At 37.5% G+C, this 21,498-nt stretch overlaps 1 protein-coding gene across 5 annotated transcripts in view; it reads left to right on the plus strand.

The window, feature by feature from the left end:
• Zir (dedicator of cytokinesis) overlaps nucleotides 1-21,498 on the plus strand; it is a 302,289-nt gene that overhangs the window by 171,537 nt on the left and 109,254 nt on the right. For all 5 annotated transcript variants that reach the window (XM_069836641.1, XM_069836643.1, XM_069836642.1 and 2 more), the window contains 4 exons: nucleotides 44-178; nucleotides 295-447; nucleotides 14,917-15,075; nucleotides 15,854-16,030. In XM_069836641.1, coding sequence (XP_069692742.1) covers nucleotides 44-178; nucleotides 295-447; nucleotides 14,917-15,075; nucleotides 15,854-16,030 — 624 coding nt within the window. The remainder of the gene's footprint in view (nucleotides 1-43; nucleotides 179-294; nucleotides 448-14,916; nucleotides 15,076-15,853; nucleotides 16,031-21,498) is intronic.

Here is a 21,498-nt window from a genome sequence, read left to right on the forward strand (position 1 = left end):
AAAAAATTAATTTATCTTTTAATTCATGAACTTGTTATTACAGGTCGCATCCCAATTGGATAATTTGCAGAGTCTGTTGGGTGTTGTACTGAAGGTTCTGTTACATGCACTTGGGCGAAATCAAAGCACATGTGTCCTTCAGAACATGTTTGCAACTCAACGTTCACTTGTATTTAAGGTACGTAGCTATTATTTTGATCATCTTCACTTCTGTTGTTCTCTTCTACCATTGCCACTTGTTACAGGTTTGAATGAGTTTGACATTGTCAATTACCGGTATTTTTATTTTTATAGTTTCCAAACTTGCTGTTTGATGAGGAGACGGAGCAATGTGCAGATCTATGTCTGCGGTTACTCAAACACTGCAGTTCCAATATGAGCAGCGTTCGATCCCATGCCTCTGCTTCTTTGTACCTGCTAATGAGGCAGAATTTTGAAATTGGAAATGTAAGTATAGCATTGTTACATTGAGAGTCAATATAATCTATTTTGTTGAAATCAAGGTATAATAATTTTTCCCCAATATGACTTGTAGTTTTAATTTCCCATTTTCATTTAATATCTTTGTGGTTTTAATAAACGTATTGTGGAACTTCTAGCTTTTCAGTGAAGTGCATATAGGTTAACGTCTTTCAGGAGAGTTTTCCTGCATCGCAAAATGTGGTCTTTATTGAGATTTTATCCTTCAAGCAGATGTTGAATTGGTGTTCCGTTAAATAGTAATGCAGAATTGAGATACTGCACTTTTTATCATTTACTTTTTCATTTCATTTTTCGTATCTTTTAATAATTTTTACTCTGCATGTTTTATTTTTTTTATTATTGTTAAAAAAGTCTTCGCCTTACTTATTTTTAAATTCTGTGGTGTTATATATCGAAGTGCAGCTGCAATCCTGGTGACAAGTAGATTTGCTGTTTCAAATATATATAGTAGTACCCACTTGAACCTTATTTCCCTCTTCAGACTGGGCATCTGGGTTTTTCTTCTTATTTAATTTAGAGCTACTGTTAAAGAGTATTTGTTTTAACATTGCTTTGGGTCTGACAAAACGGTGTTAAAGTTGGTCATTCTGTGATCTTGATTATTTTTTGTTCATCTCCAAGGTTTGAAGCATTCTGTGTCAGTAGAACATATTGTGAAAAGAGTTTATTGTTGATTACTTACGAGAAGACGAGCAGAAGGAATGTGACCTTTATTACTGTGGCTGCTGATTATGATAAACGTCACTTATACAAGCATCCCCATGGTCAGATTAATACTCGTGCCAGAAACATTAGTTACAATAAGCATATGAAAATTAATGGATAATTATTTTAATAAAATAAGTATTAATAATTGCTTAATCTAGTATGAATTATAATTACCGTATTTTCTCGAATACCCCACACATATGCATAAGCTGCGCATCCCACTTTTGAAAGGCAAAAGAAAAAAAAAAATAAAACCAACACAAATTACAAAAATATAGCTTTCAACAAATGTATTCGCCACATATAAAATATAATTAAATGCAAATACAGTTGGTTAACAATAAATTAATTAATTTTATCCTGGAACAGGATTCACTTCAAACTCATGCTATGCACACGTACAGCATTCATGTCAGTTGTCGTGCTTAATTGACAATTTACACGATGTCCTGCAATATTAATAGCATGTGTCATGATTTCCATCTATTTTGGATGAGACACTTTTCGATACACTGTGGTCAACACTTATCTTAGAAACTAGAGCTAAGTGACATACGCCATCGTGTAGAGCAGTGTTCCGCGACCTTTTTCTACTCACAGCACACCCTAGATGGGCCTAGACTCAACATGGCACACCAAAATGTTTATCCCCTCAAAAACATATGATGTGTCTCTTTTAATAAAATTACTTACCGGTAATCAAATTTATTATTATTATTATTATTATTATTATTATTATTGTTATTATTATCATTATTACTATTATAAAACAGAAATCGACTCTTGCATTTATTAACAATTTATGAACTGTAATTCACTGTACAAAATACACGATTCTGTTACTAATATTGAAGTAAATAACTCTACTCACACCTTCAATGTGATACTTGGGACTGCTTAGCTGCACACAGGTGGCTGATCCGTGGTGGAATCATTGACAGTGCAAGCCTCATTTCTTCATCGGTGAATCGGAGTCTCTCCCTCTTCGATGTTTTAATTTCAAGCCTCATTTCTTCATCGGTGAATCTGAGTCTCTCCCTCTTCGATGTTTTAATTTCAGTCGAGAAGCTCTGTTCACACATATATGTGGTGGAAAATGGCAATAACATATTAACTGCGATTTCGGAAATAGCCTGGTATTCACTCCTTATTGACAACCAAAATGTTTCCAAAGGCATTTCGAGAAGTTTTAATTTCATTGTTTTACTTGCTTTTATATCTGCCAATTCCTCTTGTACGAGTATATTATATAGAAGATGTTTTGAATCCACAATGAATGGATCACGAACCAAGTCGAAATCTCTCCAAAATAATCCTTAAACTTCTGCTGTAAGATTGCTAAATGTTCTTTAATTAAGTCCAGCAACACTTTATTACCTTCAGCAAGGGGCCACGCAGTTGGGAACATCTCAAGTGACCCATTTTCAATAATCTGTATCCACAAATTCAGTTTTCACAAATCCTTCTATCTTATCTATCTTATCCATACTATCCATTCCATTACTCTTTCATCATACTAGTCAGGATATTTTCTTCCCAACCTTGCATTTTTCTATTAAGCTCATTGAAATGTATGAAAATATCGGAAAGATATGCCATCTTAGATACCCATTCATCATCTGCAAATAAATCAGTGTACTCATGCCCCTCAATAGTAAAAAATGTAAGTACCTCCTCTAAGTTCAAACATTCACGCTGACACTTTACCTCGTCATAACCATCGCACTTCTGTAGGTAGCAGGAGTGTATGTGCTCTGATCCCATTTCCTGACACAAAATGGAAAAAAAGCCGCATATTTAGGGGCCACGATTTGATGAAGTTCACGACTTTTACTACTTCGCCCATCACAATTTTCAGAGAAGTTGGCGAAGACTTAACAACAGTGGCTTCACGGTGGATGAGACAGTGGTCGCTCCATATGTTCGGATTTACTTCACGTACTTTAGCCACGAATCCTTTAACTCGGCCTGTCATAGAAACGGCTCAATCTGTACAAACACGCAATTCTCCCATGTTAATTCATTACTAACCACATATTCATTAGTTATACGAAATATTTCTTCACCAGTTGCTTGCTAGAGCAGTTCGTTGTAAAAAAAGAAATTACTTGCAGTTATATCACCATCAGTGTACCGAATGTAGGAAAGAAGTTGTGCGTGAGCAGTAATATTGGTGGACGTGTCGATCTGATATGAGAACTTCTGGCTGCTCTTTATTTTATCCTTCATAATGTTTTTGGTGTCACTAACTCGGCTGCATAGAGAGGAAATTTTTAAATTTCACTGGTAACTTCTGAACAGGATTATTTTCATCATACCTTTACAGGCAGGCATTAACAACATTTCAGCTATTGTGTGTGTTTTTTTGGCCTTCACGATAAGTTCGGCTATCTTATAGCTAGCTTCCTGTATTTTTTGTGAAACACATACCGACATCATCATGAGCTTCACTTGTTTTTGTTGTTTTTTCTTTTGTTCCAACAACCGACGAAAATAATTCACATCTTCGCTTGACAGAAAGGAATGTTTTCTTAACAAATGTCGTTGGAATTTACTGGGAATCAAAGCAACACTACTGAGTTTTTCACCACAACACACTCGGGTATTAGGAATGTTTTTTCACCACATCATTTTAATTTTAATTAATTTTCGTGTCACGCCTTTAACCCTGCGAAGGCACACCAATTGCAGAACACTGGTGTAGAGGACATAATTATGCACTATAGTAAACATAACAATCACGTACACTGTTGACATCATCACAGTGCAGCACCAATTGCAGTGCCATTTTGTAACTTCAGACTGAGTGGACGTATTTCGATGATCAAGGTGTCATTTTAAAGGGAATAAAGAATTCTTTGAGGCATAATAGACTGCTGTACAATGATATTTAAAACAAGTGAATGGTGCACGTGTAAAATGAAATTTGGCGACAGAATTTCAAAATGTCGAAGACAGCCACTGAAAAAGCCAAGCCAAAATAGATGAAAGGACATCAGTATGATATAAGACATATTGGTGTGCCTGAAAGCAATGCTCAACGTTGTAGAGAGTATATGGCATGTCTTAAAGCTGAGCATCAGAATGGACAAGACACGGTGCGAGCAAGTGCAGTTTTTCTGTGTCTGTTGTGCCTGATGTCGACATTAAAAGGCGCTGTCACTGCTGACGTTTACCTTAACGGAAATTCTTTCAGTGACGTATTCATGACTAAAACATGGATGTCTCTCCGATACAGCCTACTTCGGTTTTTTTTTTTTTTTTTTGTCACTACAAGTAAAGGATTTCAATCTCATGCCTTTAGAATTGAAAATATAAGATGCACAAACTATACATTTCTCACTTGAACTTGATTCCAGCACACATACTGCTAATTCAAACGCCATTTAACAATGCTAACAATTGAAACACTTGTGTGGGAAGATAATGGCATGTGCTACCACTTTAGGAGTTCTGAGGAAGGAAAATCGGGCAGTGTTGTCAAATTAATTTTGAATAAGCTGCACACTTTTATTTGTATACTTACTTCTTAATACGTGTGTTCAGCTATAAGCTGATTACACGATGTCCACTGTAAATTAAATATACAAATTTCCAGAGCTGTGGAATGGTGAGAATTTCATGTAGTGAATGGTTGTGAAAATTGGACTCTCACTTTGAGAGAGGATCAGAGATCAAGGGTGTTTGAGAATCAGGTGCTTAGGAAAATATTTGGGGCTAAGAGGAATGAAGTTACAGGGGAATGCATAAAGTTACATAATGCAGAACTGCATGCATTTTATTCTTCACCTGACATAATTAGGAACATTAAATCCAGACATTTGAGATGGGCAGGGCATGTAGCACATATGGGCGAATCCAGAAATGCCTATAGAGTGTTAGTTGGAAGACTGGAGGGAATAAGACCTTTGGGGAGGCCGAGACATAAATGGAAGGATAATATTAAAATGTATTTGAGGGAGGTGGGATATGATGGTAGAGACTGGATTAATCTTGCTCGGGATAGGGACCGATAGCTGGCTTATGTGAGGGTGGTAATGTACCTCTGGGTTCCTTAAAAGCAATAAGTAAGTACGTTGTATGGTGTTATATGTGGTCTTTCCGTAATAATTTTCCATCAAGTGGGATTTCTATTGAATGTTAATTGCTCATTATTTATGGTTAAATTTAGTTGATAGTTTTTTAAAGAGTACCTTTGTGTAAGAACTATGTATTCTGTTTTCATTGAAGAAATGGTGAGATTCCATTTTGAGACCCATTTAGAAATTATATTTAAAGCCATTTTTAATCTGCTTCTGGCAACTTCTGGGGTGAAGTGTGTGGACCAGATGGTGATGTCATCTGCATAAATACTAATTTTTATGTCTGCAGGTAACTGTGTTGAGATATCGTACAACATGATTTTAAACATTGTTGGACTAAGAACAGAGCCCTGGGGAATTCCATTTTGTATTTTGTGTGGTATCTTTTTTGTATATTTCGTAAAAAAAAAGTACGTGGGATATTCGAGAAAATACAGTAATAGCACAGTCTAATATTTATAGTCACGAAGCTTGAGTTTATGAGGGTACTAGGAACAATAGACTGTGCAGGTACTATTTCGCATTGTCTGTAATGAGGTGCTAGTAGCGATCCTAATTGTTAGCAACTGTATATGGATGCATATTTACTACGTATTGAGCTTCGTGGCTGTATATAATAGACTGTGGTAATAGCTTAACTTCTCACTTCCTAAGTGCAAGAGCAATGACCATCAACTGATGAAGTCTGCATACTTTTTAATGAATAGTATCACTATTGTGTCACATGATGTAAGCATTGATATCGGTAACTAATTTCGCCCTGCTGCTTCATCCTCTACTCTTCATCTCGTGAATAATAAACAATACAGAGTACTCCAGCTTCCATTCTTTTCATACTTCGAGAGCCATTAGTGCATACATTTTGGCACTCTTTTTTTGGATATTGTTTTTGCCTTATTTTTAGTAGAATATTCTTTCTGAGTGGCTTTTTGTATAGGTTATTCTAATGGTTAAATTGAGGTATTCAAAGAGATTGTTTAGTTTCTATATCCTTTTTCCCCTCGTTAAAAGCAGGACATTCTTGTAATTTGTACAGAATCTGGTATTTTACGTTCCCCATTTTAAGTTGGTAATTATGCATGCATCATTTAAGGGGGAGGCTTTGATCATTGTAATTTGATCTAGCATGGCCATGGATTTAGTTAGCCATGGAACGTTGGCCTTTGCAGCAGCGCATTTTCTGCATAGAACATTATTTATCAAGCAAGTCAATTGTGGCTGTACAGCGCGAATTTCGGCGGATATTTGGCGATGTGGAATTGCACCATCACGAAAAATAATCAGTCGGTGGGTGAGCCAGTGGCATGAAGTCGGATCTGTTCAAAACCAACCTCATGTTCATACAAAAACAGCGCAGACACTTGAAAATATTGAACATGTGAGAATGGCTGTGCAAAGTCCGTGTCATTCAATTGGCACGTCGTATCTGGAACATTGAGACCATATGGTTTCAACATGATGAAGCCACAGCACATATGGCACATCTTTCAATGAACACGCTGCATGCTACTTTCCCCGGGTGACTTCTCTCCAGGTTCACTGACAGTCAATGGCCCTCTGTATCCCCAGACCTGAAAACTAAGGTCTACGCTCGTAGACTCCCTGATATCAACAGCCTCAAAAATGCAATTCGTGAGGAAATTGCTGGTGTCATGCCAGACCTTTTTGCAGAGAGTAATGACAAGTGTACAAAGAAGATTACAACAATGTATTGATGCTAATGGTGGGCATCTTAAGGATGTAATTTAAAAAAAAATAGGTAATAATCTGTAAATATAAGACTATAACATGCCTAACAGTGTCCATAATTTGTAATTTATTTAAACAATCAGTTATGGTATTTTGAAAATGGGAAACGTTAATTGCAAGACCCTGTATAATGTTTCATTTTATGTTAATATGTGTGTACCATTTGTTTATCTCGTCTCACTATTACACAACCATTAATATTTTATTGTGTCAATATAGTTATCATTCAGGCTTGCTCCTTAACTTTTACATTCTGTACATCTTGATTACACACATTTAGCACCATATCACTTAGGAATATCGTTATAATGACCACTTCCATGTGTTAAAATGAAAACTAAGTTGTAAATTATCTAGTTGACTAGTTTCAGCTTCGTGTTAGCCATCTTCAGTGAGGTCCTTGCTTCTTCTGGTTTCTTCAGTTGTTTTGCTGGAATGTGCATTTGTGTATGGTAGTGTGGAGTCAAGTATGATGTATGCTCTGATATTTAGTTGTGTATTGAGGATGTTTTTTGTGTGTCTGTATATTTCATACTGTTGTAGTGTGTTTAAGTTCTGTTCTTTTTTTTAGTGTTAAACATACTAGAACAGTATGAAATATACAGACACACAAAAACACACTCACAACACATCTTTAATACACAACTAAATTTCAGAACACACGCCCTATTTGACTCCAAAATACCATACACAAACGCACCCCCAGCAAAACAACTGAAGAAACCGGAAGAAGCAAGGATTTCATTAGTTCTGAAGATGGCTGACATGAAGCTGAAATTAGTCTACTAGGCAGGTACTCTATAACGAATCCTCTGCCTCATCTCACCAAATATCACCTCGTTATCACCAATACCATCAATGCTATGTAACCTCGTAGTTGTTACTTACTTACTTACTTACTTACAAATGGCTTTTAAGGAACCCGAAGGTTCATTGCCGCCCTCACATAAGCCCGCCAGCGGTCCCTATCCTGTGCAAGATTAATCCAGTCGCTATCATAATACCCCACCTCCCTCAAATCCATTTTAATATTATCCTCCCATCTACGTCTCGGCCTCCCTAAAGGTCTTTTTCCCTCCGGTTTCCCAACTAACACTCTATATGCATTTCTGGATTCGCCCATACGTGCTACATGCCCTGCCCATCTCAAACGTCTGGATTTAATGTTCCTAATTATGTCAGGTGAAGAATACAATGCGTGCAGTTCTGTGTTGTGTAACTTTCTCCATTCTCCTGTAACTTCATCCCGCTTAGCCCCAAATATTTTCCTTAGCACCTTATTCTCAAACACCCTGAACCTATGTTCCTCTCTCAGAGTGAGAGTCCAAGTTTCACAACCATACAGAAGAACCGGTAATATAACTGTTTTATAAATTCTAACTTTCAGATTTTTGGACAGCAGACTGGATGATAAGAGCTTCTCAACCGAATAATAACACGCATTTCCCATATGTATTCTGCGTTTAATTTCCTCCCGAGTGTCATTTATATTTGTTACTGTTGCTCCAAGATATTTGAATTTTTCCACCTCTTCGAAGGATAAATCTCCAATTTTTATATTTCCATTTCGTACAATATTCTGGTCACGAGACATAATCATATCGTAGTTGTTACAGTGTCTTTAAATAATCAATTAAGAAAAAATCCCTTCTGTTTGGAAATTACATATCTTCACAGTGTAGGGACTGACGGGAAGGAAACTATACCTGTGGGTGACATATACTTTCAGGAAAAAATTAAAATGTATAAAAGCACAGCAAAACAAGAAATTAGTATTGAAGAATAAAACTTAAGATTGGTTATAGAAATAACTTTTTTGTGTTAAATTGAAACTAAGTTGGAAATTTAACTTAGTTGACTAGTTTCGGCTTCACTGTTCACCATCCTTGGAACAGTCTCACTCGCTCTGAAGATGGCAAAGAATGAAGCCAAAACTAGTCAACCAAGATAAATTTCCAACTTAGTTTCAATTTAACACAAGAAAGTTATTTCCATAACGAATCTTAAGAGATAAAAGTTTGTAATTAAGATGTATAAAGAATAAAGTGTTTAACAAAGGAAATATTATTACAGTATTTCAGTTCATATTTTTTTTTAATTTCATCTCGGATAGATGTCTGTTTCAATGGAGTTTTCTGTTTCCAAGAAAACAACATTTTTTGTTTCTACTTTAAAACTATGTTTATGCAGAGGAAAAGGCTTTCACTTTCTCGAAAATAGCATTAGCTTGGAAAAGTTCGACTGTTGTTTGGGCTCAGCTTTATTCACTGCTACTAATTCCACATTATCATCGCACAAGTCAACACTTGAAACCTACAGAGCGTATAGGGATAACAGGAAGATTTTAAGGTCATGCACTAGGGATAATAATATCAAGGGAAATAACGAATTAGAATGCTACTGAGTATACTGATAAGATAAACAGAGCAAGATGATACTCGACACATAAAGTGAAGTAAAGGGAACAGAAGAGGACAGAAGAATGACGACGACTTGGAATTTGGGTATAAGAATATATCCTTCCATAAATGACGCTAGTTCAAAGCTCAGAGAGGGGGAAGGGGAGGACAGCAGAGTCATGTATACAATGCAGTGACTGAGGAGAAGAAATAAACAGACTGAGCGGGATGACATGAATAAAAGATTAAAACAGATATCACTATTGAGGAGCAGCACAGGAAAGACAAGTGTAGTGAAATTTAGTGATGGGAAAGCAAAATGAGGAGTGTACAGGAAGAAACAGTGAGGAAGTTATTAGGTGCAGTATACGAAACAGAGGATAGGATCAGGAATATATCCAGTATATTCAGACACAACTAATGAAGGGAGAAGCTAGTGAATTAAGTGCAGAATGAGAAGATAATAAAAGAGGTGGGGAAGATAAGCGAATTTGGTGGGAAGAGGGTATAAGAAGGAAGAAAAAAGAGGAGAGTGGTGAATAATACAAACAAGCGGTCAGTCCAGAACTTGCAGAAGGTCATAAACTAAAGAAGGAAACTAAAGTGTAGACTATTAAACAAAAGTGATAATATGATAGGGGAATAAGCATAGATAATATGAGGGAAAGGGAATGTGAGAGTTGACAAGTGAATTATAATGAATTACATTATGTATGGAGGACTAATAACGAAGTACATTTGTGAAATTTTAGTCATTTTCAGTCAAAAATCGCATTTTCGTTTTCTTCTAAAAAAATGAATCAGCAATTTTTTATTTATATGTCTAGCAAGTTTCAGTGCTCTGTGACGCTCCAAAATATAAAAATTACGCATTATATAAATGGCTGCACCCTTGAACTTCAATGCCATGCAAATTTTACAAGCTGTTTTCTCATACTTTTTTTCCAGCACATTTCGTCAGGTTCGAAGTGTAAAGGCTCTTACAATTTTGATGATAGGAACATGAAATTTTTACTGCATGTTCTATATGGAAAATTCCTATTTTTAGGTATACAGTAGTTATAAAATGTCTCCCCCTTTTATAGTAAGTATATAGAAAAACAAGTGCATGATGTTTTTTCTAAATATGCCACTGGTCATGCAAAAATAATTTCAAATATTTTACTGAAAAAAAATTGAGCGACACATTTCATTATGAAATTTTAACATTTTACAAAATATTTTTGTTAATAGCTCAGAAACTAACTCACTCACAGAAATGAAACTTCACATCATTATGTATCACATCGTGATTATGTGTGCAAAAAATGAAGGATGTAGCTTGAAAAATGTAGAAAATAGAAATTTCACCAATCACCCCACTTAATGCATGACTATTTTTATTATTTAATATTGTATTGATGTATTGGGAATGTATAATATCCTAGTAGTAGTAGTAGTAGTAGTGGTGGTGGTGGTGGTGGTGGTGGTGGTGGTGGTGGTGGTGGTGGTGGTGGTGGTGGTGGTGGTGGTGGTGGTGGTGGTGGTGGTGGTGGTGGTGGTGGTGGTGGTGGTGGTGGTGGTGGTGGTGGTGGTGGTGGTGGTGGTGGTGGTGGTGGTGGTGGTGGTGGTGGTGGTGGTGGTGGTGGTGGTGGTGGTGGTGGTGGTGGTGGTGGTGGTGGTGGTGGTGGTGGTGGTGGTGGTGGTGGTGGTGGTGGTGGTGGTGGTGGTGGTGGTGGTGGTGGTGGTGGTGGTGGTGGTGGTGGTGGTGGTGGTGGTGGTGGTGGTGGTGGTGGTGGTGGTGGTGGTGGTGGTGGTGGTGGTGGTGGTGGTGGTGGTGGTGGTGGTGGTGGTGGTGGTGGTGGTGGTGGTGGTGGTGGTGGTGGTGGTGGTGGTGGTGGTGGTGGTGGTGGTGGTGGTGGTGGTGGTGGTGGTGGTGGTGGTGGTGGTGGTGGTGGTGGTGGTGGTGGTGGTGGTGGTGGTGGTGGTGGTGGTGGTGGTGGTGGTGGTGGTGGTGGTGGTGGTGGTGGTGGTGGTGGTGGTGGTGGTGGTGGTGGTGGTGGTGGTGGTGGTGGTGGTGGTGGTGGTGGTGGTGGTGGTGGTGGTGGTGGTGGTGGTGGTGGTGGTGGTGGTGGTGGTGGTGGTGGTGGTGGTGGTGGTGGTGGTGGTGGTGGTGGTGGTGGTGGTGGTGGTGGTGGTGGTGGTGGTGGTGGTGGTGGTGGTGGTGGTGGTGGTGGTGGTGGTGGTGGTGGTGGTGGTGGTGGTGGTGGTGGTGGTGGTGGTGGTGGTGGTGGTGGTGGTGGTGGTGGTGGTGGTGGTGGTGGTGGTGGTGGTGGTGGTGGTGGTGGTGGTGGTGGTGGTGGTGGTGGTGGTGGTGGTGGTGGTGGTGGTGGTGGTGGTGGTGGTGGTGGTGGTGGTGGTGGTGGTGGTGGTGGTGGTGGTGGTGGTGGTGGTGGTGGTGGTGGTGGTGGTGGTGGTGGTGGTGGTGGTGGTGGTGGTGGTGGTGGTGGTGGTGGTGGTGGTGGTGGTGGTGGTGGTGGTGGTGGTGGTGGTGGTGGTGGTGGTGGTGGTGGTGGTGGTGGTGGTGGTGGTGGTGGTGGTGGTGGTGGTGGTGGTGGTGGTGGTGGTGGTGGTGGTGGTGGTGGTGGTGGTGGTGGTGGTGGTGGTGGTGGTGGTGGTGGTGGTACACGCATGCATGGGCCAAAATTGTCTATAGTTGGCTGCGCATGCATGGGCCAAAATTGTCTATAGTTGGCTGCGCATGATTTGTCAAGAGCACAATGCATTACGTGAACATTGAATCTATCCTACAGATGTTAGGTGTGTCGATGTGTTCTCGAGGTAGGAAATAGTCTATATTGTAGTGTATAGGTGTCAGCATTTCTCTCTGTCGGAGATTTATTTTGTATGGTGTGTACAGTGCTGCTGCTAGTTTGTGAATTACTGTACTTCAGAGTACTTATATATGCCATGCTAAATTTAGACCTGGGTTATAAGCCTAAATAAAGTGTAGTCAAGAGATGAAAGGGATATAATGAAAAAGAGTGGAAGAGGGATGAAAATATTGAGAGAGGATGGGTTTAGGGGAATTCGTCGCAATTTTTTCATCATTACAATTGGTCACACTTAATTCATAACAGATTCATATTCGTCACAGGTGTGTATTTGCACAAGTGATTTATTGGTAACAATTTGAATTTGTCACAGGTGATTTACTGGTAACAACTTGAATTGGTCACAGGTGATTTACTGGTAACAACTTGAATTGGTCACAGGTGATTCATTTCACAGATTTAAGTTTCATCCATTTTCCAATAATAATCTCTTGATAACTCATTTAGATGTCTGTCAGTCACAAAAATTAAAATTTTTCTTCACTATCTGGTTCAAAATGCAGGAACCTTGTAGGGTTTTAGTATGCCTTTCAGCTATGACGTCCAATTAGTTGATCATTTTCAGTTCTTGAGGCAGATGTTCTCATCTGGTGAAGCGCAATGTCCTTTTAATGGTTGATTTTTTTATAGTTCGACATTTTCTTCTCTTGACACACTCTGCAATTTATTTTGAAGAAAGAAGGAAATTGGTTCTCTGGAAGTACTTGCTGTTTCCTTCATAGACACCACACACTCTTTTGCCTCGATTCTTCTTCCATCAACAGAATGGCAGGAATGATTTGAAGGTCCGACCAGTACACGGCCAGAACCAGTACCAATCAATGGCGAAGTTAAGGTGTAAATACTGGGTAGGCAGAAAACGTCTGCTTACCTTGTATTTTTTTATTTTATTTTAGTTGGTTATTTAACGATGCTGTATCAACTACTAGGTTATTTAGCGTCAATGAGATTGGTGATAGCAAGATGATATTTGGCGAGATGAGGCCGATGATTCGCCATAGATTACCTTACATTCACATTACGGTTGGGGAAAACCTCGGAAAAAACCCAACCAGGTATTCAGCCCAAGCGGGGATCGAACCCGCGCCCGACACTTCAGACCGGCAGGCAAGCACCTTAACCGACTGAGCCATGCCGGTAGCTCTTACCTTGTATCTAACAGCAGATGTTTCTCGGCTTTTCTATCAAAATATTTTTTGTGATACAGACCCTACAAGAAGATGATGACCACTCATTTTCACCCCCAAACAGAATACAGATATAACAATATAACTTATTTGTCTCAGTCTATCCTGTTAGCCAAGAATATTTCTTACAACCACGAAAATTGAACATTTTTATTTTATCTTTCTCCATCTGCTACTTTAATATGTAAATGTGGTGTCAATCTCCTGTCTTTGTAAGCACATTTTGTTTCATACATCCAACTAAAATGGTTTCTCTTTCAATTCAAGAAATAAATAATAATGACCTCAACATTCTCTCAGTATGAGCCATTTTACACAAAATTAATATGTAACACACATACACACATATGCACTTTTGATTATACTAATGCTCAACAACACAGCCCATTCATAGAACACCAATATAGCATGATGTATTATTGTGACAGTAGGCTAGCCTCATTTAGCACAGAGATGTAGCGAAGCGATACACCCTTCCCAGTCCCCCCTCAAGCTTATGAGTCAAGGTCGTAGCCATGCCTTTAGAGGCTTGTGGCCACAAGCCTCGTTACACACTAAACTCACAGATCCTGGAATGACTGCCAATAGTGAACTTAATATGTGGAAGGATCAGAGTTAAACCAAGTGTTACGATACATTGCTATTACGAACTTATAGTCCTACTGTTATTAGGTATAGTAGCTCAAATTTTTTGGGTAGGCTAAGCCTCTTAAGAGCTTCGCCACTTATACCAATACCATATTGGATTGTATATCATATTGTATCCTTTCATTACTGCTGTCAGGAAATCACGTCATTCTTACTGATTGCATAGTGTTGGTGGAATGATATCAGACAACACAGAGCTGTGATTGGCTACATCAGTGTCTGTTGTTAATAGAACAACACTACACCATCGCTGTGTGCTGGAACTTATCATGCAGGTTCACCTATTCATATACTTGTAATTTTTGTGTTAGGAAGGAACCTTTTAGATAACTAGTCACTTGTATCTCGTGTATTTACTTTATATCCCTTTTCATTGTACCCATTATTTTTCATGGTCATATCATTTCATCATCCTGTACAGTCAGTTTAAATATTGTGTACCAGTATATGTAATACTATCAAGTAGTTATTTATAGTCAGGGGATAGAAACTTTCTAACTCATTTTATTCATGCATAAAAGTGAATTTTATTTTATAGGAAATTCCTTGTTAGAGGAGCAACTGATGTTAATTGCTCAGTGATTGATGTATTTTATGACAACATTTTTGTCGTACTGTCTCGTATGGGGTACATATGAAATGGTACTGTGCCCCAGAATTCTTTCCATTATTTCCCAATATGAGAATTGCATGACTTCTGTTGCCTATTTTTATAAAATGTCTTCTCTTCCATGGGAAGTAGATGATATTAGTAACATATATTTCATTCTGTATTTTTATGTTTTAGAACTTTGCTAGAGTAAAGATGCAAGTTACAATGTCACTCAGCTCCTTAGTTGGCACAAGTTCAACATTCAGTGAAGAATCATTACGACGGTCATTAAAGACAATATTAGTATATGCAGAGAAAGATACAGAGCTACAGGACACCACATTTCCTGAGCAGGTGAGTCATTTATAGTGTTACAGCATGGTACTCGTTTTAATTATTCAAATCTGTGTAAAGCCTTCTTCACACAGTTTCCTTCTTCAGTTCGGTTTTGAGAATGCATAATGCATACTAGTGTAATAAAGGAAGAACTAAGTACAAATTACACTTGAAAGATATTGCAGAATTGCATAACAGGAAAGTAATGTGTATTTTCATTATGTAACAATTAATTGAGGTCAAACTAGGTCTGCAAAAGGCCTAATTCGAAATAGATAGTGGTAGTGGTGATGAAGACGAAGATAGTGAACAACAGTTATGTCATAACTCAGTTCAAACCTGGAGCTTTATTACCTCCTTATATTGACCACCAAATAGCTGGTTTAGAAATTTCCCCCCTGCCCCTTTCACAAATTATCTATTTTATTAGCAGGGTCTCAATTTAAAAATCATGTGAGCAAAATCCCATGGATATCTGCATAGAAAATTTGCATATAGGTATAGCTTTCTCTGAGTTCAGCATAATTATTTCGCTATGGATGCATTATGGGAAAAACCATTTATTTACTAACATTGGTTTAACAAAGAACTGAGTCACAAATTTTGCAGTTGACTTACTTACAAATGCTTTTAAGGAACCTGCAGGTTCATCGCCACCCTCACATAAGCCCGCCATCGGTCCCTATCCTGTGCAAGATTAATTTTGATTGCATATATCTAACCACTGATTAAAAGATTTCAGGTTTCATGTCATTTTTAAATAGATACCATAACATAAATCTTAATTCTCTGACAGGTCAAAGATCTTGTCTTTAATCTACACATGATACTATCAGATACAGTTAAGATGAAAGAATTTCAAGAGGACCCAGAAATGCTGATGGACCTGATGTATCGAATTGCTAAAGGTTACCAGAATTCTCCTGATCTCCGCCTTACATGGCTTGCAAACATGGCTCAAAAACACATGGAGGTAAGTACTTCATTTCATTATACTTTGTATTTACTTTACATTTTTTGATTCAGGAGGTCATTATTTCTTGAATTTCCTGAATGGAAAAACCTGAAAGATTGTAAAAACAAAACTGTATCCATGCAGTTGAAAGTATTACAGAATCACAGATGAAAGCTTCAAAACTATTTGGAAAAATATGGCTGCTTCAATAGTACTTCATTTAATATTATTTGTATTTCTGGCAGAATATTTTCTGTTACTGGAGATTGTAGAGTACTGAAAAATGGATATTTATATGTCGTAGACTGACCAGACATCCCAGTTTTCAGGCAAATGCCCTGGTGTCTTGAGAAAAGTCTTCGGGACATGTAATTGTCGTGGTTTTTAATCAGGAAAAAGATTACAATTCAGTATTTTTTTAAGATAAGAGAAAGAGAGGTGATGAAATTTAACATGGAAAAACTCGAGAACGAAGAGGAAACAAGAAAATTTGGAGCATATATTCAAGTGAAATCTGGTACATTAGAATCCACACCTGAAAATAATGAGTACTGGATTCATCTAAAAAGCTGTATACAGATAACAGTGGAAGAAACAATAGGATACCGAGAAGGTATTCATGTTAAGAAAACTTGGGTAACAAAGAAAATGTGGGCGAAGATGAAGCAAAGGAGAAAATGAAAAATAAAAACAGAGAAGAAGATAGAGCAAACTACAGGAAACTAAAAAACTAACTAAGAAGAGAAATTGATAAGGCAAAGGAAGACTAGATGAAACAGACATGTAAAGAAATAGAGGATCTAGAGGGAAAGGAAAGGTATGATTTAATGTACAGCAAAGTAAAATGTATGGACTTCACGAATAAGAAGAGAAAATCCGTGTGGTTGATAGAAGACGAAATCGACAATGAAATAACAGACAAGCAAGAATAACTGGGCAAGTGGACAAAATATGTTGAAGACCTATATGAGACAGAGAATCATCCAGTTGACTTAGCTATAGAAGATGAAGCAGCCGTATCAGAAGATGAAAAAGGATCTTCTATTTTAAGAGAAGAAGTTGAACTAGTGCTCAGGGAACTGAAGAAAGGAAAAGCAGCAGGAGTTGATGGAATTCCCATTTAGTGAAATGCAAGGATTCTCAGGATATTTGCTTTTTAAATACCGGTAATGTGTCTTTTCAAATACTTTTAACGTCTACTTGTTTATGTATTTCTAGTTTTGTTTCATGGCTTGGATGAAGACAAGAAGGGAATTCTATCATTATGTACTGGTAACAAAATATATGAGAAAGGCAAATGGCCTGAAGATTTCACGGAGACAGTGTTGCTGCCAGTAGCAAAGAAAAGTAATGATAAGAAATGTAATGAGTTCAGTACTATCACCCTGATATCGTACTTGACGAAGATCCTCCTGTGAATACTGAATCGACGTTTACTGTATATTCTAAGATGGAAGGAGAGTTGGAAGAAGAGCAATTTGACTTGAGGAAGGGAAAAAGTACGAGAGGGGCAATTGGACAGCTGTGAAAAACCGGAAAAAGATATCGAGAGAAAAATTAAGAAGTGTATGTAGTATTTGTGGACCTGGAATGTGATTTTGACAGAGTGAATTTGAATAAACTTATGGGGATCCTGAAGGAAATAGGTATGGATTGAAAAGAGAGGAGGCTATTCTGTAGTATTTATATGAAAAGAGTCAAAGTCAGGATAAAAGAAGAAATGTCAAAGGAAAATGGAATAGGGAGAGGAGTATGACAAGGATGCCCTTTATCATCTACCCTGTTCAACAACATCTACTTGGAGGATTTGGTGAAGAACTGTTTTCAGATCATGGGAGGAGTAAAAGTAGCAGGAAAAGAATAAAGTGCATGAGATTTGCTGATGATATGGCATTGTTAGGAGACGAGGATACGATACTAAGGGATATACTACTAGAGCTAAATGACAGCTGTGAGCAGTATGGGATGAAGATAAATGCAAACAAGACGAAGACCATGGTTGTCAAAAGGAAACTAAAGAACACAAACTTGCGAATTGGAAATGAGGCAGTGGAACAAGTGGATAGGTTGAAATACTTGGGGTGTGATATAAATAGTAATATGAGCTGCTGTCAGGAAGTGAAAAGGAGGATAGCAATGGCAAAGGAATCGTTTAATAGAAAAGGAGCATGTTCTGTGGACCTCTGGAAAAAGAATGAAGGAAGAGACTATTGAAGTGCACTTTGTGGAATGTGGCATTTTATGTGGTCGAAACATGAACATTACGACGAAGTGAAGAGAAACAACTAGAAGCATTTGAAATATGGATATGGAGAAGAATGGAGTGTGTAAATTTGGCAGACAACAAGAAATAAAGCTGTGCTAGGAAGAATGGCTGAAACATCATGAAGAGGGAAAGAGATTGGCAGGGCCAGTGGCTAACAAGAAATTACGTACTTAAGGATGCACTGGAAGGCATGGTGAACAGAAGAAAAATGCGGGGCAGAAGAAGATATCAGATGATAAACAACATTAAGATACGTGGATCATATACAGAGACTAACAAGGGAATATTACTCAATGTTAAAAAAACTTCCAAACAATTTATGCACCATTTGAAAGAGCATCCTGAAATATGGTAAAATCTGTAATATTACATCCTGCAATGCACATATGAACGAGCTAGGGACTGTTAAAGAAGCGGGAATGGGGATCTCCGCCATCCAATGGAGGTCCATTATGTTTGACCTATTGGGCACCTGCGAGAATTGAATACGTACCGGTATGTTGTGTTGTCTGACAAAGCAGCATAAGGAGCGAGTGGCAATGGCAAGCAGTGCACTTTCTAAACGTAGAATTACATTAAAAATAATAAGGAAAAACAACTCTATGTTAAGCAAAGGTCTAAACAATTTGTACATAAATTGTGAAAATATAATTCTGGGACGTATTAAAACTGCTAATTTTACATAGCATACTGCTATTATATTGTGAGTGATCGGGAATTTTAAACACATTACAATAAATGTGTATGAAATTCTCGAAACAAACATAAAATCAAACACGTACTCATCAATAATGTGACAGTTCCTGCTAATTCCCCTTAAACAAATTCATTCTCCTGTGAATGTTAATGATAGTTGAACAAAAAATGTTCGAAACACAAAAGTTCCTTGCACCAACTATTTATTGCTTATTAAAGAGAGTTGATTACACTCACTTTCTTTCATATGAAATTCACATGCACCAATTGCCCTTCTAATACAATGGTCAGTGCTGTTTTAAATGTTTCGTTCATGCTAGTTAAATCTACCAATTTCTAACCATGTTTATGAGACAAACAAAAGTGTGGCTCACTCCCTACACTGCTTCAGGCAACACAACATATGTATTCAATCCTCATGCGTGCCAAACAGGTCAAACGTAATGGACTCCCTTTGGATGGTGGAGACTCCCCCCCCCGCCCTCTTTAACTCTCTAGCTCATTCATATGTGCATTGCAGGATGTGATATTATAGATTTCACCATATTTCAGGATGCTCTTTCGAATGTTGTATAAATTGTTTGAAAGTTTTTTTAACACTGAGTGATGTTCCATTGTAAGAGGAAAGCGGAAAATGGAAAAGATTGGAGAATGTTGGGTTTACAGTGAAAGACCTGCATTTGGGGAGAACACTGTGAGTGAAGAGTTTTTAATTTTATCATTGACAAAAGTGCAAGGGTTTAAGATTGTTAGGAAAGTACATATTTTTATAATATAATATTGCATCACTTATTGCTATTTTGACTAATTAATTTGCTACTTGTGCCATGAGGCAATAGCATTGCTTATTGTTATTTCGCCTAATTGGAATGCACTGTGGTCAAAACTTAATTTATGTTACCACCAACCATTCCCTCTCTTCTGCTAAAAGGCTCTAACATTAGGCGTAATAAACTTGAAATCCTTTTTTTATTTGGACATATATGAAGATGGACAGATGAGAAAGTAAGAGTGCTCTTTAATCCAATAATTAAAAATGTCGAAGTCACCAAACAAACACTCAAATGTGGGTGATGCTGAGAGAAATTACCTATATCTCTGAATTATGTGAAAGCTGTGAACTTTTTTTTTAATGGATTTAAATAAATCCTTAAATCCAACCGGAGCTGTGACTGTACTCAGTGATCATGCCTAAACAGAAATGTTCGTTTAATGAAATATTTCAAAAAATAATTTCCTTATCTAAAAATAAAATTAATAAACAATGAGATTGAGTGTACAGTTTGCAAATCAGTGTTTCCAATCTCTAGCGGTGGAAGATCCGATTTAAATTATCACTTGCGAAAGTTGAAAGATAAGGAAGCATTGTTGGCAGCTAGAAGACAAGACACATTTCTTAGCAGAAAAACTCCAGGAATACCAGAGTTGAGTTTGGCTGTTGAAGAAGATACGTTTGCATAACATCTGTCTATCACAATCATGAATAATTGCACTTGTTCCTTGATTCGGAAGCTTTTGTTGTGCCAGAACTAAATGTGGGACATGTGCTTCAAATCACAAAGCTACTCATTGGGTATATCATAAAAGTTGGAATGACTGATATTTGAAGGAAATTGAGAATACCCAAATTGAATATATTGAAAGAATTTTAATGAAATATGGGTTGATGGACAAAGTATAGTAAAACTTCATTTACACGTTTCTCACTTATACGTTTCTTTTCTGAAGTCATGGCAAAATTCCTGTACTTTCCATGTTAATTTATTTCAGTTATACCTTTTTAGTTTATACGTTTTTCACACTTTTACGATCGCATTTTAAACTTTGAGAGGTACAAAACTTCATTTATATGCCCTAATTAAATTTTGCTCGAAATTAGGTTTACCATGGAAATGTAAGAACATGAACCGTATTTACACCATCGAATATAATAGGCCTACACACACCAATTTTTTATCCTAAAATCCAGAAAAAGACTGGCGAATATAATACGGACCTGTGCTAAAAACCACTCAAAATTAAAATGATATTATCAAGACACTGCCTTAGCTCTAACTATACATCTCATTCATTCTCACATGCAGTATCAGAACTGGAACTTCCGACTTGGTGTGAGAACATTGATTGACAACGACTAATGTCATATTACTCTTTGATCAGTAATTATTGGTCCTTCTTTTGTTTTAATTAAAGACAATCAATTGTTGAAATTTATATTCATAAAATCTCACAATAAAAGAAAAAAATGTTATTAAGTCATTGTCGTAGTTAAAAATGTTATTAAGTCATCCTTGTAGTTAAAAATATTTTTCTTATTAGTGACTGTTCCCAAAAATGGACAAGAAATTACGAATAAAAAGTGACAAAAGACGACAAAACACGAACTCGGAGTGGCTGTTTTTGTCAGTTGTTTCCCACCATATCTCATAACATAAATAGAGTGTTAATTTAAATTTGTTCGAGTCTGAGTATTTGAGTGCGAATATAATACACACCCAGTTTTCAAACGACATTTTGTCAAAAA

The sequence above is a fragment of the Periplaneta americana genome, chromosome 10, assembly GCF_040183065.1.
Source record: "Periplaneta americana isolate PAMFEO1 chromosome 10, P.americana_PAMFEO1_priV1, whole genome shotgun sequence".
In the NCBI taxonomy this organism is placed as follows: Eukaryota; Metazoa; Arthropoda; class Insecta; order Blattodea; family Blattidae; genus Periplaneta; species Periplaneta americana.